General features: G+C 39.0%; 1 protein-coding gene across 9 annotated transcripts in view; it reads right to left on the bottom strand.

The window, feature by feature from the left end:
* The window catches only part of LOC132133802 (calcium-dependent secretion activator 2-like), a 173,774-nt gene that overhangs the window by 26,378 nt on the left and 131,737 nt on the right, over nucleotides 1-15,659 (bottom strand). For 8 of the 9 annotated variants that reach the window (XM_059546792.1, XM_059546791.1, XM_059546788.1 and 5 more), the window contains exon 17: nucleotides 3,417-3,520. In XM_059546792.1, coding sequence (XP_059402775.1) covers nucleotides 3,417-3,520 — 104 coding nt within the window. The remainder of the gene's footprint in view (nucleotides 1-3,416; nucleotides 3,521-15,659) is intronic. The other variant, XM_059546785.1, reaches the window with a different exon arrangement.

Here is a 15,659-nt window from a genome sequence, read left to right on the forward strand (position 1 = left end):
TTATAAACAATGCATAACCCACACACCCACACACACATACATATATATACACACAGTATATATATATATATATATATATATATATATATATATATATATATATTAGTGGTGGGCCGTTATCAGTGTTGGGAAAGTTCACTTTCTACATGAACTAGTTCAAAGTTCAATTCACAAATTTTAAAATGAACTAGTTCAGTTCATAGTTCAAACTACAAAATTTCATTAAAAGTTCATAGTTCCAAAAATGAACTAGTTCATAGTTCTTTTTTTCCATACATTGCTGCGAGCTATTATTTTTCAAAATTATTGCCACAGCCCATATAGAATCACAGACAGCAATTATTTTATCAGTTTTAACAATGAAGCTATGCGTCAGATTTCATCATCATATTCAATTTTGAATCCTTATCCAACCAGGGTTTACATTAGCATTGAGGGGACAGCATTTCCCCATTGTTGCTTTAATGCTTTGTCTCCCATTCTCACCGACCTTGTCATAAACATCATAAAAATCTTTTAAATGATCATACGCCTTCTTGCTTTTTTTTTTTTTTTGATGACGCGTCACGCAGGCGGCGGATGGCGGTGCGACACTGGTGGCTAGTGTTGCCAGATTGGGTGTTTTTCCGCTACATATTAAGAACCGTTTACGGTGTGTTTTAGCCGGGTTTTCGCCTGGAAGGCTCTATAGAAATCTGGCACCCTATTGAACGAAGTTAACCTGAGAGAGCGTGCCGTTCACAGACACCAGAATGAACGAGTTCACAGTTAATGTTCATCAGGCATTAATACAGCACGTTCAGTTCACGTTCGCCCAAAATATGAACGAGTTCATGAACTATCGCTCAATGAACGCGTTCAGGCACAACACTGGCCGTTATCGGCGTTAACATGCTGCGTTAATGGGAGACTCTTATCGGGCGATAAAAAAAATATCGCCGTTAATCTATTCTCAAAGTTGGGTTGAGAGCTGGATCTATACTAGGCGAGCTTTGATGACTTTCACCTTGATATTTTAGCGTGGATGTATGCCTAACCGAATTGCAGTGTAGGGGGTGAGAACGAGTCTTCACACCTGTGTGTATGCCTACTGTGAAATTACCACATCAAACGTGACGTGATAACATGGATGCAGCTGAAGTTGCCGGGTTTGCTTCAGGTGATTTTTTTTTTTTTTTTTTTAAGAAGCTTCCCAATGGAAACCTCGACAAGACGCATGCCTGTTTCACACAAACTCCATCTGCAGTGCGTATGCAGTCCGTGTGCGTTACGTATGCGGTGCAGAAGCAGCACGGACTCATACTCATTGTGCTTTCACACAGGACGTGTTTGCAGTCCGCTACTCGGTACGTGAATGATCGCTGCACTGCTGCAGACGCACTGCTCCTGGAACACACTGATGGACCGCAACCGCGTGAACGCTGGAATCCGTTAACATGGGTGTGTAAAAAAATACACGAGGCATACGCACTGCAGACGGAGTATGTGTGAAACAGGCGTAAAGTTGTTTGCACCTTGTGCAATGTGGAATTCGTTTACAGCTTTCTCAAGCAGTTTGTGATGCATTTTGGAAAAAGGAGATGAGCCCCTGGTCAAATGCACCACCTGGCTTGAGAAACCCCTTCTCAAAGACTTACTTTCAGTAATTATTTTATTTGGGTAGCATACATATTCTGAATGCCTTTGGCAGAATTCAAATGAGCCATTTTAATCTAGATTAATTCCAAGATTACAATGAGATTAATCTAGATTAAAAAAAAAATCTATGCCCACCACGTATATATATATATATATATATATATATATATATATATATACACACACACACATTTTTCTATGTATACTATGTATGCTATTCATTTATTTCAAATTATAAAATATCAGACTTTATATATATTCAGGTAGGAAAGAGATTTTTTTATGCTGCTTATTTGATCAAAAATACAGTAAAAATATTAAATATTATAGCAATTTAAAATAATGGTTTTGTATTTGAATACATTATAAAATGTAATTTATTCCTGTGATGCCATGCTGAATTTTCAGCATCATTTCTCCAGTCTTCAGTGATCCTGCAGAAATCATTCTAATATGCTGTTTTGGTGCTCAAGTAACATTTCTTATTCTGAATATTTTTCCTCAAGATTCCTTAATGAATGGAAAGTTTATTTGAAATGGAATTTTTTTGTAACACTTAAATGTCTTTACTCTAGCAATTTATTGCATCCTTGCTGAATAAATGTATTAGAAAGTATTAATTTTAGTTTTTTTTTTCAAATAATAAAATATTACATTTACATCCAATCTTAATATCCAATCTGCTTGTAAAAGCATGAACGATAAAATGAAGGTGGCCGACAGTGTATTTCTTGCTAATAATAGCACAACACAACACGAGAGTGAAATAGTAGATCCTTACCTCTCTTCCCTAATGCATTTACAAACATAGGAGTGGTAGAAAGAAAGAGACAAAAAAATATTAGACAGACAAACATTGTTTTCTTCCAATTATTCCACATATGCAATCCTATGCATAGTGAACAATGACACACTGTACACAATGTATTAGACAATGTTTTACTCTTTGCTTTCACTGTACAAATTGTGAGACTGAACATGATTTCTCTAATGTAGATCTGAACGCACACACACCTTGATGTTTCCTTAGTGACAGCATGCGGGACATCTGTCTTGTTAGACAAGCGTTTTGGCATCATTGCCTCTTGTTTATGACAGCTGTTGGAAGCTTGCGGACTAAAAATAGCTCAATACCTCGCAAGCAGATGTCTACATTCACATTTTGATTTAGTAAAATGATCAGCATCTCTGTGAACAAAGCCTGAACACCTAGGATTGATCAGTTTCCTTCGATCTTTTATGTTTTTTTAATGTTGATGCGAGAGTGTTAGCGGGCGCTGGCCCTGTGCAGATGGGCCGTGGGCGTTGTTTTCCTGCACCGCTATCATGAGCTGGCATTGGACGGGTAAGCTGTCATTCGCTAACAGCTGTTATGGCAACGTGGCAAAGTAAATGGACAGCGAGACGGTAAATGATCACAAGTCTGCTCTGAAATGATCATGCAATACCTTCTGGAGCAACATGCAACGCCAAAAGGCCGATGATAAACAAAGACTGATTCTATGTCTACGTGACTGTGGGCTTCTTTGAACATATGTTGTAAAAGGACTAGAAGAGACATTACAAGATCAATGGCAAATTCACCATGTTGCTGGTGCGGAATATTGCATTGAATATTGAATATAAGAAAAAAGGAAGAAAAAGCATTGATACAAAGATGTAAGGAAAATAAATGAAGGCTTTCTCAGTAGGAAATAGTTTAGACAGAGACAACATGCCACTGGTTGATCTTCAAAATCACTAACAAGTCTTTCTCAAGATATGTCCTGTGTGTTTACCTCAGAGTGATGCTCGTCGTTCAGTTGTAAGACCTCCATACACAGCTCTCCTAGTCTGATCATGTCCTCCAGCCTTTTCTCTGGAGACGCCTGACTGCTATCTGCTGAAATACAGACATCAGAAGATTCACACGAGATGTCAACCACTCCAAACTGTTCATAGTTTGAGTAAAATCTAAAAGCACTGTATCAAAAGGGCTCAACAATAAGGATTTGGTCAGCTACACTGTAATAAATGATTGTGGAATCTAACAATTTTGAGTTTAGGTTTAAAACATCCCTGGATATAACATGATGAGATAACTCAAATATCCAAGTTGTCAACAAATTCAAGTTGACTAAACTTCAGATTTTTGAGTTGGCATGTACACCAGTGATGGTGTACATGCTGGGTTGATCCAAAATGAGCGGGTGCCTGCGGTCACCCGCGGTTACGAGTCATCCAAAAATATTTTTAATGATATTCGTGTCGCGGTCGGTCGGGTCGTTTGAAATAAAGATGCCAATTAAACCTTTGTAATTTATATAGTACTAGACACAATTTTGAAATACATAGGCCTACACTTTATTGGCTGAATAACTGGCGCGATTATGGAGTGACCACCTGTCCCGCTTTACGTTGTACTGTACAGCAATTTTACCCTTTGTCCCACCTCACGCAAATTCAGCATCTGTCCCGCTTTTCATTCGACCCTGCCTAATAAATACACGGATACATCCTTAGGCGTACTGTTAACTTATGTCCAATAGTTCAGAGGAGAGCAATAAAAGCGTTAGTCGATAGGCTGAGTTGTAACTTTTGACTGGTGCATGAACGCCTCCTCAACATTGTCAACAATCTCAAATTAGAGAGAGCGCACGCTGTTTGGTCAGGTTAAGCAGCCGTGGCCACGAAAAAAAGAAGATGCACTTTTAATAGTGAATGGACCGCAACCTACTCTTGGTTAAAACCTGTAGATGGCGAAGCAGAGAGAGCTTTTTGCATTTTAGGCAAAAGCAGTTTTTCTGTGGGACATGGTGGAGAATATGATGTGAAGCGATATGGTGCATGTGAGTACCACAGAAAAAAAAACACATCATCAAGAAACATGCAAATCAGAGCAATCGTTTTTCAATAAACCAAATGACCCACAGGTTGAATAGTTTGGGCAGCAGAAGTGACGAGGATTTATCATGCCGTACATCACACACATTCATATCGCTCTACCGACTGCAGTAACAAGTTAGTCCCAGTAATTTTTCCAGATTCTGAAATAGCTAAGAAAAAAGCTGTAGAAACTTTGGATGATATTTTGGGTCAGGTAGTGTCTTAATCTTTTAGTCGGTGGGTTTAAAAAGAAATATAGGCAATATATTACAGAAAGCTTGAAATGTCTACTTTTAAACGAAAATATTCAAACCAAAATAAATAGGCTACTCTCTGATTATGTAGTATGAAATGTGCATTTCTCTCTGGCGTTCATGGCGAGTCCGCATCGTCAACTTCATCTTAGCTGTGACACAGAAAACACCAGTTTATTACAAAACAATTAAATGAGTCCTTATTAATTTAGACACATTCATAATCATTACTTTAACCGGTTCTTTGTGGCAAGCCTTATGTGTGCGGTCTTATTATCCTGTAGGCTAAAGCCTATTTAAGTAATTAAATTAATATAAAGGAGTGACCCATTTACTACTTTAAAAAAATGCGGGTTAGGAAGCGGGTCGGGTACAATATTTTCTTCTTTTTTTTTGCGATCCGAGTTGCGGGCGGGTTAGTTGAAAACATCGGTCGGGTGCGGGTTGTTTATACGTTGACACATTACGAGGCTTCGGGTCCAAGCTCACCCTCTGGTGTTCTTTTGTTGAACAGTACTAACTTGATATGTTTCTCTTCTACAATGCACACTCAAACAGCAAACTCCCTGAGCTTATTGCCCAGCATCTGAAATTCCTAGAGCAGTGGTTCCTAACCTTTTTCAACTCGCAGCCCACACAACCAATCACATATGTTTTCACGGCCCACTGCAAAAAAAATTTATAATAACTGACCCTGCTATTGTTGGGTTAATAACTTAGTACTCCGTGTAGCTGTTTTTATTTTATTTTTTCTCTAGAATCTTTATCTTACTATCACTCTCTGTTTTTTAAAGTGGTAAAATATAACTTAATTCACACCATATTTCTGATATTATCGATCAATCTTATCAGATTAACTTTGATCGTTCACTTTTATTTTATATCCGTGAGTGCAGTACACCTGCAAAGCGTTAGCACTCGTTAGCTTGTCATTAGTGTTTTCATTCGAACCTATCGCTGTTTTCTTTTCTCCTCTCGCTCCAGTTTTTCACAAGTTCATCAAACAACCGCAATAAGAATTTTCATCAAGCACGGTGAGTAATGGCTTCTCCCGTCATTGTTACTTGCACCTCTTGCCACATGTACAGCTTATCTATCTCTGTCGTTGATGAGGGTTTTACATGTGATAAATGCAGGGAAATAGTTAGGCTGACAGAGAAGATTTCAGAATTAGAGACACGCATCCAAACTTTAATTGAGGACAGTAAGAATGTTAGGGCTCTAGATACGGCTTTGGTTGCGTCTAGCTCAGGGATTCCTGTACATTGTTCGGTTCCGGAAACAGAGCCCTTGCAGCAGGGCAACTGGGTGACGGTGAGGCAGCGTAGTCATGGGTCAAAACACTGCTCCTCTGTTCCGATCAAAACATTAAACAGGTTCTCCCCACTCAGTGATGCACCCATTGAGAAACCTGATGAAAGTGCTCTAGTTATTGGTGATTCTATTGTACGGAACGTGAATATAGAGACATCAGCCACCATAGTCAAATGTTTACCGGGAGCCAGAGCGCCTGACATCTTGGCAAATTTAAAAGTGCTGGCTAATGCTAAACGTAAATACAGTAAGATTGTTATTCATGCTAAAAATAACATTAAAGAGGTGTGTGAACTTGCAAGCACGATGTCAGACACTGTAATATGCTCTGGTCCCCTCCCTGCTTACCGTGGTGATGAGATGCATAGCAGATTGTCATCACTCAATGGCTGGATGTCTAAGTGGTGCCCACAGAATAACATAGGTTTCATAGACAATTGGACGAGCTTTTGGGGCAAACCTGACCTGTTGAAAAGAGATGGTCTTCATCCCTCCTGGGGTGGCGCCACTCTTCTCTCTAGAAATATGGCAAATAGTCTTAGTGTTTATAATTGACTAACTGGGGCCCAGGTCAGGAAGCAGACAGACTGGCTAAACCGACCGTCTGCTAGCTGCCTCCCGTCACAGATGTCAGTTAATTCTCAGCACATAGAGACTTTTTCACCTAGATATCACACTATAGAGACTGTGTCTGTTCCCCGAACTAGAAAAAACAAAAAACGTCCAAACCAAGTTAAGATTAACAATTTAATTGAGGTTCAACAAATAAAAAACAGAAGCAATATGGATAAACAAATGATAAAGCTTGGCTTATTGAATATCAGATCAACACTTTTTGTAAATAATATGATCACTGATCATAATATGGATGTACTCTGTTTGACAGAAACCTGTCTAAAACCTGATGATTACATTATTTTAAATCAGTCCACCCCCCAAGATTACTGTTATAAACATGAGCCACGTCTAAAAGGCAAAGGTGGAGGTGTTGCTTCAATTTATAACAACGTTTTCAGGATTTCTCAGAGGGCAGGCTTCAAGTATAACTCGTTTGAAGTAATGGTGCTTCATATAACATTATCCAGAGAAACAAATGTTAATGATAAATCCCCTTTTATGTTTGTACTGGCTACTGTATACAGGCCACCAGGGCACTATACAGACTTTATTAAAGAGTTTGGTGATTTAGTTCTGACTGAGAGTTAGTTCTGGCTGCAGATAAAGTCTTAATAGTTGGTGATTTTAATATCCATGTTGATAATGAAAAAGATGCATTGGGATCAGCATTTATAGACATTCTGAACTCTATTGGTGTTAGACAACACGTTTCAGGACCTACTCATTGTCGAAATCATACTCTAGATTTAATACTGTCACATGGAATTGATGTTGATGGTGTTGAAATTATTCAGCCAAGTGATGATATCTCAGATCATTATTTAGTTCTGTGCAAACTTCATATAGCCAAAATTGTAAATTCTACTTCTTGTTACAAGTATGGAAGAACCATCACTTCTAACACAAAAGACTGCTTTTTAAGTTATCTTCCTGATTTAACCAAATTCCTTAGCATATCCAAAACCTCAGAACAACTTGATGATGTAACAGAAACTATGGACTCTCTCTTTTCTAGCACTTTAAATAAAGTTGCTCCTTTACGCTTAAGGAAGGTTAAGGAAAACAGTTTGACACCATGGTATAATGAGCATACTCGCACCCTAAAGAGAGCAGCCCGAAAAATGGAGCGCAGCTGGAGGAAAACAAAACTAGAGGTATTTCGTATTGCTTGGCAGGAAAGTAACATATCCTACAGAAAAGCATTAAAAACTGCTAGATCCGATTACTTTTCTTCTCTTTTAGAAGAAAACAAACATAACCCCAGGTATTTATTCAATACAGTGGCTAAATTAATGAAAAATAAAGCCGCAACAAGTGTTGACATTTCCCAACACCACAGCAGTAATGACTTTATGAACTACTTTACTTCTAAAATTGATACTATTAGAGATAAAATTGCAACCATTCAGCCGTCAGCTACAGTATCACATCAGACAGTGCACTATAGACCCCCTGAGGAACAGTTCCACTCATTCTCTACTATAGGAGAGGAAGAATTGTATAAACTTGTTAAATCATCTAAACCAACAACATGTATGTTAGACCCTATACCATCTAAGCTCCTAAAAGAGGTGCTTCCAGAAGTCATAGATCCTCTTCTGACTATTATTAATTCCTCATTGTCATTAGGATATGTCTTAAAAAACCTTCAAACTGGCTGTTATTAAGCCTCTCATCAAAAAAAACACAACTTGACCCCAAAGAACTAGTTAATTATAGACCAATCTCGAATCTCCCTTTTCTGTCCAAGATACTAGAAAAGGTGGTATCCTCACAATTATATTCCTTCTTAGAGAAAAATGGTATATGTGAGGATTTCCAGTCAGGATTTAGACCGTATCATAGTACTGAGACTGCTCTCCTTAGAGTTACAAATGATTTGCTCTTATCATCTGATCGTGGGTGTATCTCTCTATTAGTTTTATTGGATCTTAGTGCTGCGTTTGACACAATTGACCACAACATTCTTTTGCATAGACTTGAACACTTTGTTGGCATCAGTGGAAGTGCATTAGCATGGTTTAAATCGTACTTATATGACCGCCATCAGTTTGTAGCAGTGAATGAAGATGTATCCTATCGATCACAAGTGCAGTATGGAGTACCTCAAGGCTCAGTACTAGGGCCGCTACTCTTCACGCTTTATATGTTACCCTTGGGAGATATCATCAGGAAACATGGTGTTAGCCTTCACTGTTATGCTGATGATACTCAGCTCTATATTTCTTCGCAGCCCAGTGAAACACACCAATTTGAAAAACTAATGGATTGCATACTCGATATAAAAAACTGGATGACGAGTATTTTCTTACTGCTAAATTCTGATAAAACAGAGGTGTTAATTCTAGGACCTAAAAACTCCGCTTGTAATAACCTAGAACACTGTCTAAGACTTGATGGTTGCTCTGTCAATTCTTCGTCATCAGTTAGGAACCTAGGTGTGCTATTTGATCACAATCTTTCCTTAGAAAGCCACGTTTCTAGCATTTGTAAAACTGCATTTTTCCATCTCAAAAATATATCTAAATTACGGCCTATGCTCTCAATGTCAAATGCAGAAATGTTAATCCATGCATTTATGACCTCAAGGTTAGATTATTGTAATGCTTTACATTTTACATTTACATTTATCCATTTAGCTGACGCTTTTATCCAAAGCGACTTACAATTGCTATATATGTCAGAGGTCGCACGCCTCTGGAGCAACTAGGGGTTAAGTGTCTTGCTCAGGGACACATTGGTGTCACACAGTGGATTCGAACCCGGGTCTCTCACACCAAAGACGTGTGTCTTATCCACTGCGCCAACACCACCACCACCACCGCTTTACTGGGTGGTTGTTCTGCACGCTTAGTAAACAAACTACAGCTAGTCCAAAATGCAGCAGCAAGAGTTCTTACTAGAACCAGGAAGTATGACCTTATTAGCCCGGTCCTGTCAACACTGCACTTGCTCCCTATCAAGCATCATATAGATTTTAAAATATTGCTTATTACTTATAAAGCCCTGAATGGTTTAGCACCTCAGTATTTGAATGAGCTCCTTTTACATTATAATCCTCTACGTCCGCTACGTTCTCAAAACTCAGGCAATTTGATAATACCTAGAATATCAAAATCAACTGCAGGCGGCATATCCTTTTCCTATTTGGCGCCTAAACTCTGGAATAACCTACCTAACATTGTTCGGGAGGCAGACACACTCTTGCAGTTCAACCTGGCATACACATAACATATTAATATGCTTCTATTATCCAAATCCGTTAAAGGATTTTTAGGCTGCATTAATTAGGTAAACCGGAACCGGAAACACTTCCCATAACACCCTATTTACTTGCTACATCATTAGAAGAATGGCATCTATGCTAATATTTGTCTCTTTCTCTCTTGTTCCGAGGTCACCGTGGCCACCAGATCCAGTCTGTGTCCAGATCAGAGGGTCACTGCAGTCACCCGGATCCAGTACGTATCCAGACCAGATGGTGGATCAGCACCTAGAAAGGACCTCTACATCCCTGAAAGACAGCGGAGACCAGGACAACTAGAGCCCCAGATACAGATCCCCTGTAAAGACCTTGTCTCAGAGGAGCACCAGGACAAGACCACAGGAAACAGATGATTCTTCTGCACAATCTGACTTTGCTGCAGCCTAGAATTGAACTACTGGTTTCGTCTGGTCAGAGGAGAACTGGCCCCCCAACTGAGCCTGGTTTCTCCCAAGGTTTTTTTCTCCATTCTGTCACCGATGGAGTTTCGGTTCCTTGCCGCTGTCGCCTCTGGCTTGCTTAGTTGGGGACACTTCATCTACAGCGATATCGTTGACTTGATTGCAAATAAATGCACAGACACTATTTAACTGAACAGAGATGACATAACTGAATCCAATGATGAACTGCCTTTAACAATCATTTTTGCATTATTGACACTGTTTTCCTAATGAATGTTGTTCAGTTGCTTTGACGCAATGTATTTTGTTTAAAGCGCTATATAAATAAAGGTGACTTTGACTCAGAAGCTAGATTGTTAACTGTATTTATTGAATGAACTAGAGCTGTGCTATCGCGATTTCTTTTGACCAATTTTGCAATTTTGATTTTAATCATGATTTTGACAAACACAGATATGCTTTACAGTCATAAATGCATTCAGGATGAATTTGAAACATATTTCCAAAAGAAAACCAATTAGAGCTTTATCAAAAAGTTGTAATGTCTCTAGAACAGACATAAGTCAAAATTATCACTATAGTAAAGGTGTAACAAAATTTATAGACTTATGGCAAAAGAATATAAATAAATAAATCCCGTGTCCAGGGACTTTTTTTTTTCTTTTTTGCCATGCATTGTTCATAGAGCTCATTAACTGTAGCGGTGCCTCAGATGTTGAAATAGATTTTATTATAACATGGGCGTTAACATGGGCTCGGAAAAAAGGCGCATCACAGACAGTGTGTGAACCTGGAGTTAGGCGTATGCCCAGTCTGTTCTGTTCTGTTCTGTCAGGGCCTCGGAAAATCGTGCTATACATGCTCAAATCATGATTTTATGACGATTTCTATTAATCAGGCAGCCCTAGAATGGACTGGAAATTAACAGAAAATAACTCGGGCTGGCACCACTCAGCAAAATGGGAAAACCAGATCCAGCCAGAGCTCGGCAGCAGGTAGACAGTCAGCGGAGCAAGCAGTCAGGAGGAAACATGTTGACAGCATTTATGCATGTTTGAATTTGTTGTTCTGTACCATATGCAGCAAAAAAATATCTAAGATAAATTGGTGGTTTATTCTTAAACCAATCAGCGAGCTCGAATAGTGGAAGCATAGTAAGTTTAATAGGAATCTTTTGTTATTTAATTATATATATGAAATGATGTTATTATGTTATAACTTAGACATTTTTACATATATTAACATTTCTTTTAATAGTTATTGGCGGCCCACTTGCAATACCACCCACAGGTTGAAAACCACTGTCCTAGAGGAAAGTAGAGGTGTGCGATACTGCTAGATTTGGTATCGATCCGATACCAAGTAAATACAGGGCCAGTATCGCCGATACCAATACCAATACCGATACTTTTTAATAATTAAGGTGGATGCGTCTTCAACCTAAATCTAAATGAATTTTCATGACTTTTAATTTGTTTTTGTGATTTGCATTTTGGGTTATTAATCAGTACTACAAAAGTTTTTGTTTAGAAACAACTTTTGGTTACTTCTGTTTTATTTAAATAAACAAAGTTACAAAATGATTACTTCACAAATATTAAAAATGTAAAAACAAATTCTCTTTTCAAGTAGCATGTTAACAAAAAATGTTTCTCCTCTTTAGTGCACTTCTTTTCAGGATTTTTTTCTTAAATAAACAAAGTCACAAAGTTTTACTTCACAATAAATATAAAAAATTTAAAAAATTCTCTTTGTAATACGATATAATGAGAACAAAATAACGTTTCTCCTCTTTAGTGCACTTCTTTTCAGGATTTAAAAAAAATAAATAATCATAAATAAAAACCAATTACTGTAAATACAAAATATAAAATTTAAAAATTAAACAACACCCAAAGCCTTCATTTCAAAGAAATACTCCCAGAATCCCCTGTGGTCCCTGTTCCCCTGTGCAGAAAAGAGGTTTTGGTTAGAGGTTTTTGTTCAGGAACAGAATCATGTTCACATTTTTTGCTTTTATTGCAGATCGCCTGTGACTAATTAACTGTCCTGCCTTTGAAAAAATCCTCTCAGCTGGCACTGATGTTGCAACCACTCCCAGGTTTTTCTTCGCAAGTTTGCTAAGAGAGGGGAATGTTTGTGCGTTGTTTTTCCACCAAAGTAGTGTATCCTGATTACGAGGAATTGGCCTCTCTTCTGAGTACCTGCGCAGTTCAATTAGTGCATCTGTGCTAGTTGTCCGATGCTGCTGAGATGCAAGAACCTGAGAGTCAAAATTTTCCCATATCCCACCTTTTGTTGCAGGTGGGGATGCAGGAGCCCCTGCAGACAAGCTTGAACTAGTTGTAGGGGCTGAAGCAGAGCTGGTGGCAGAGCTGGTGGCAGAGCTGGTGGCAGAGCTGGTAGCAGAGCTGGTGGCAGAGCTTAATCCAGATGTTGAAGGTGCTGAGGTCTCACTCATTGACTACATTTCTGTAATGAGTCGAGCTTTTACAGGCTCAACATTTGCAGAGTCACGGAATCCCAGGTTTTTAAATCGAATGTCCAGATAGGTACTGACAGCAAGACCATAAAATGTCTCAATAGACCTGAAACGATGATGGCATTGTGCTGACAGCTCAGCAGCTAGCTTGCTACCTTGTGGCTCAGAAGCTGAAGCAGTTCTCAGGAGCACTGAAACCAGGGGAATCACCTTCGAAACTGAAACATGTTTTTCAGTAGATACCTCCCTGGTTGCTTCTTCAAATGGTCTCAGTGCGTCAATAGAGAGACTGATAACAGACCATTGCTCCTCATTCAAGCAAAGTGAGCTCTTGCCAAGTAGACAGAGAACTGTGGTAACTGCCTCTTTTTGCTCCAACAATCTCTCCCACATGTACAACCCGAATTCCGGAAAAGTTGGGACGTTTTTTAAATTTTAATAAAATGAAAACTAAAGGAATTTCAAATCACATGACCCAATATTTTATTCACAATAGAACATAGATAACGTAGCAAATGTTTAAACTGAGAAATTTTACACTTTTATCCACTTAATTAGCTCATTTAAAATTTAATGCCTGCTACAGGTCTCAAAAAAGTTGGCACGGGGGCAACAAATGGCTAAAAAAGCAAGCAGTTTTGAAAAGATTCAGCTGGGAGAACATCTAGTGATTAATTAAGTTAATTGATATCAGGCCTGTAACATGATTAGCTATAAAAGCTTTGTCTTAGAGAAGCAGAGTCTCTCAGAAGTAAAGATGGACAGAGGCTCTCCAATCTGTGAAAGACTGCGTAAAAAAATTGTGGAAAACTTTAAAAACAATGTTCCTCAACGTCAAATTGCAAAGGCTTTGCAAATCTCATCATCTACAGTGCATAACATCATCAAAAGATTCAGAGAAACTGGAGAAATCTCTGTGCGTAAGGGACAAGCCCGGAGACCTTTATTGGATGCCCGTGGTCTTCGGGCTCTCAGACGACACTGCATCACTCATCGGCATGATTGTGTCAATGACATTACTAAATGGGCCCAGGAATACTTCCAGAAACCACTGTCGGTAAACACAATCCGCCGTGCCATCAGCAGATGCCAACTAAAGCTCTATCATGCAAAAAGGAAGCCATATGTGAACATGGTCCAGAAGCGCCATCGTGTCCTGTGGGCCAAGGCTCATTTAAAATGGACTATTTCAAAGTGGAATAGTGTTTTATGGTCAGACGAGTCCAGATTTGACATTCTTGTTGGAAATCACGGACGCCGTGTCCTCCGGGCTAAAGAGGAGGGAGACCTTCCAGCATGTTATCAGCGTTCAGTTCAAAAGCCAGCATCTCTGATGGTATGGGGGTGCATAAGTGCATACGGTATGGGCAGCTTGCATGTTTTGGAAGGCTCTGTGAATGCTGAAAGGTATATAAAGGTTTTGGAGCAACATATGCTTCCCTCCAAACAACGTCTATTTCAGGGAAGGCCTTGTTTATTTCAGCAGGACAATGCAAAACCACATACTGCAGCTATAACAACAGCATGGCTTCGTCGTAGAAGAGTCCGGGTGCTAACCTGGCCTGCCTGCAGTCCAGATCTTTCACCTATAGAGAACATTTGGTGCATCATTAAACGAAAAATACGTCAAAGACGACCACGAACTCTTCAGCAGCTGGAAATCTATATAAGGCAAGAATGGGACCAAATTCCAACAGCAAAACTCCAGCAACTCATAGCCTCAATGCCAGGACGTCTTCAAACTGTTTTGAAAAGAAAAGGAGATGCTACACCATGGTAAACATGCCCCGTCCCAACTATTTTGAGACCTGTAGCAGAAATCAAAATTGAAATGAGCTCATTTTGTGCATAAAATTGTAAACTTTCTCAGTTCAAACATTTGCTATGTTATCTATGTTCTATTGTGAATAAAATATTGGCTCATGTGATTTGAAAGTCTTTTAGTTTTCATTTTATTAAAATTTAAAAAACGTCCCAACTTTTCCGGAATTCGGGTTGTAGAAGACAGAGTTCCACCTTGTCTCAACTGCTTGAAGGAGTTTATGTTCAGGGAACTTCTGCTGCTTTTGGATTTCTTTTAGCTTGTCTGCAGCTCTAGTGCTGTGGTGAAAGAAAGTAACTATAGCACTACTTCTCTTCTGGAGTTCTAGTATGTCAGGGTGAGCCTTGAGAGAGTCTTTCACCACCAAATTTAAAGTGTGTGCGAAACATGGGTAGTGTGACCAACCAGCTTTACGCACAGCAGCAACCATGTTGGCGCCATTGTCTGTTACTACAGCCTGAATCTTTTCTGAAATGCTCCATTCTTCCGCAATTCTGGTTAACTGCGAACAAATATTGTCTGCAGTGTGTTGTCCTGAAACAGAGCACGTTTCAAGCACGTATGCCAGCATTTGCCAATTTTCATCTATGATGTGGCATGAGACTGTTAAATATGCCTCTGTCGCTGTTGATGTCCACATGTCAGTTGTCAGCACAACATTGTCCACACTGCTTAATGCCTTTCTGACCTTAGAGGAGCACTCTTCATAAAGTGCAGGTAATTTCCCCTTCATCAGAGTTTTCCTACTTGGAATTTTGTACCGTGGCTCAAGTGTCTTTACAAAATTCCTGAAGCCGACATCTTCCACTATGGAAAGAGGCTGCAGGTCCTTCACAATCATTTCTGATAGGCGCCTTGTAATATCCACTGCTCTTGGAGAATCAGCTATTGATAAAATAATAAATAATAAAAATAATTAAGTCTGGTGCACATCTACGTGTAGTTTAAATATAGAAACTAGTATCCCTTTCACAGCTAACACAAAAAGGGTAATTATATT

This window comes from Carassius carassius, chromosome 50, assembly GCF_963082965.1.
Source record: "Carassius carassius chromosome 50, fCarCar2.1, whole genome shotgun sequence".
Lineage (NCBI taxonomy): Eukaryota > Metazoa > Chordata > Actinopteri > Cypriniformes > Cyprinidae > Carassius > Carassius carassius.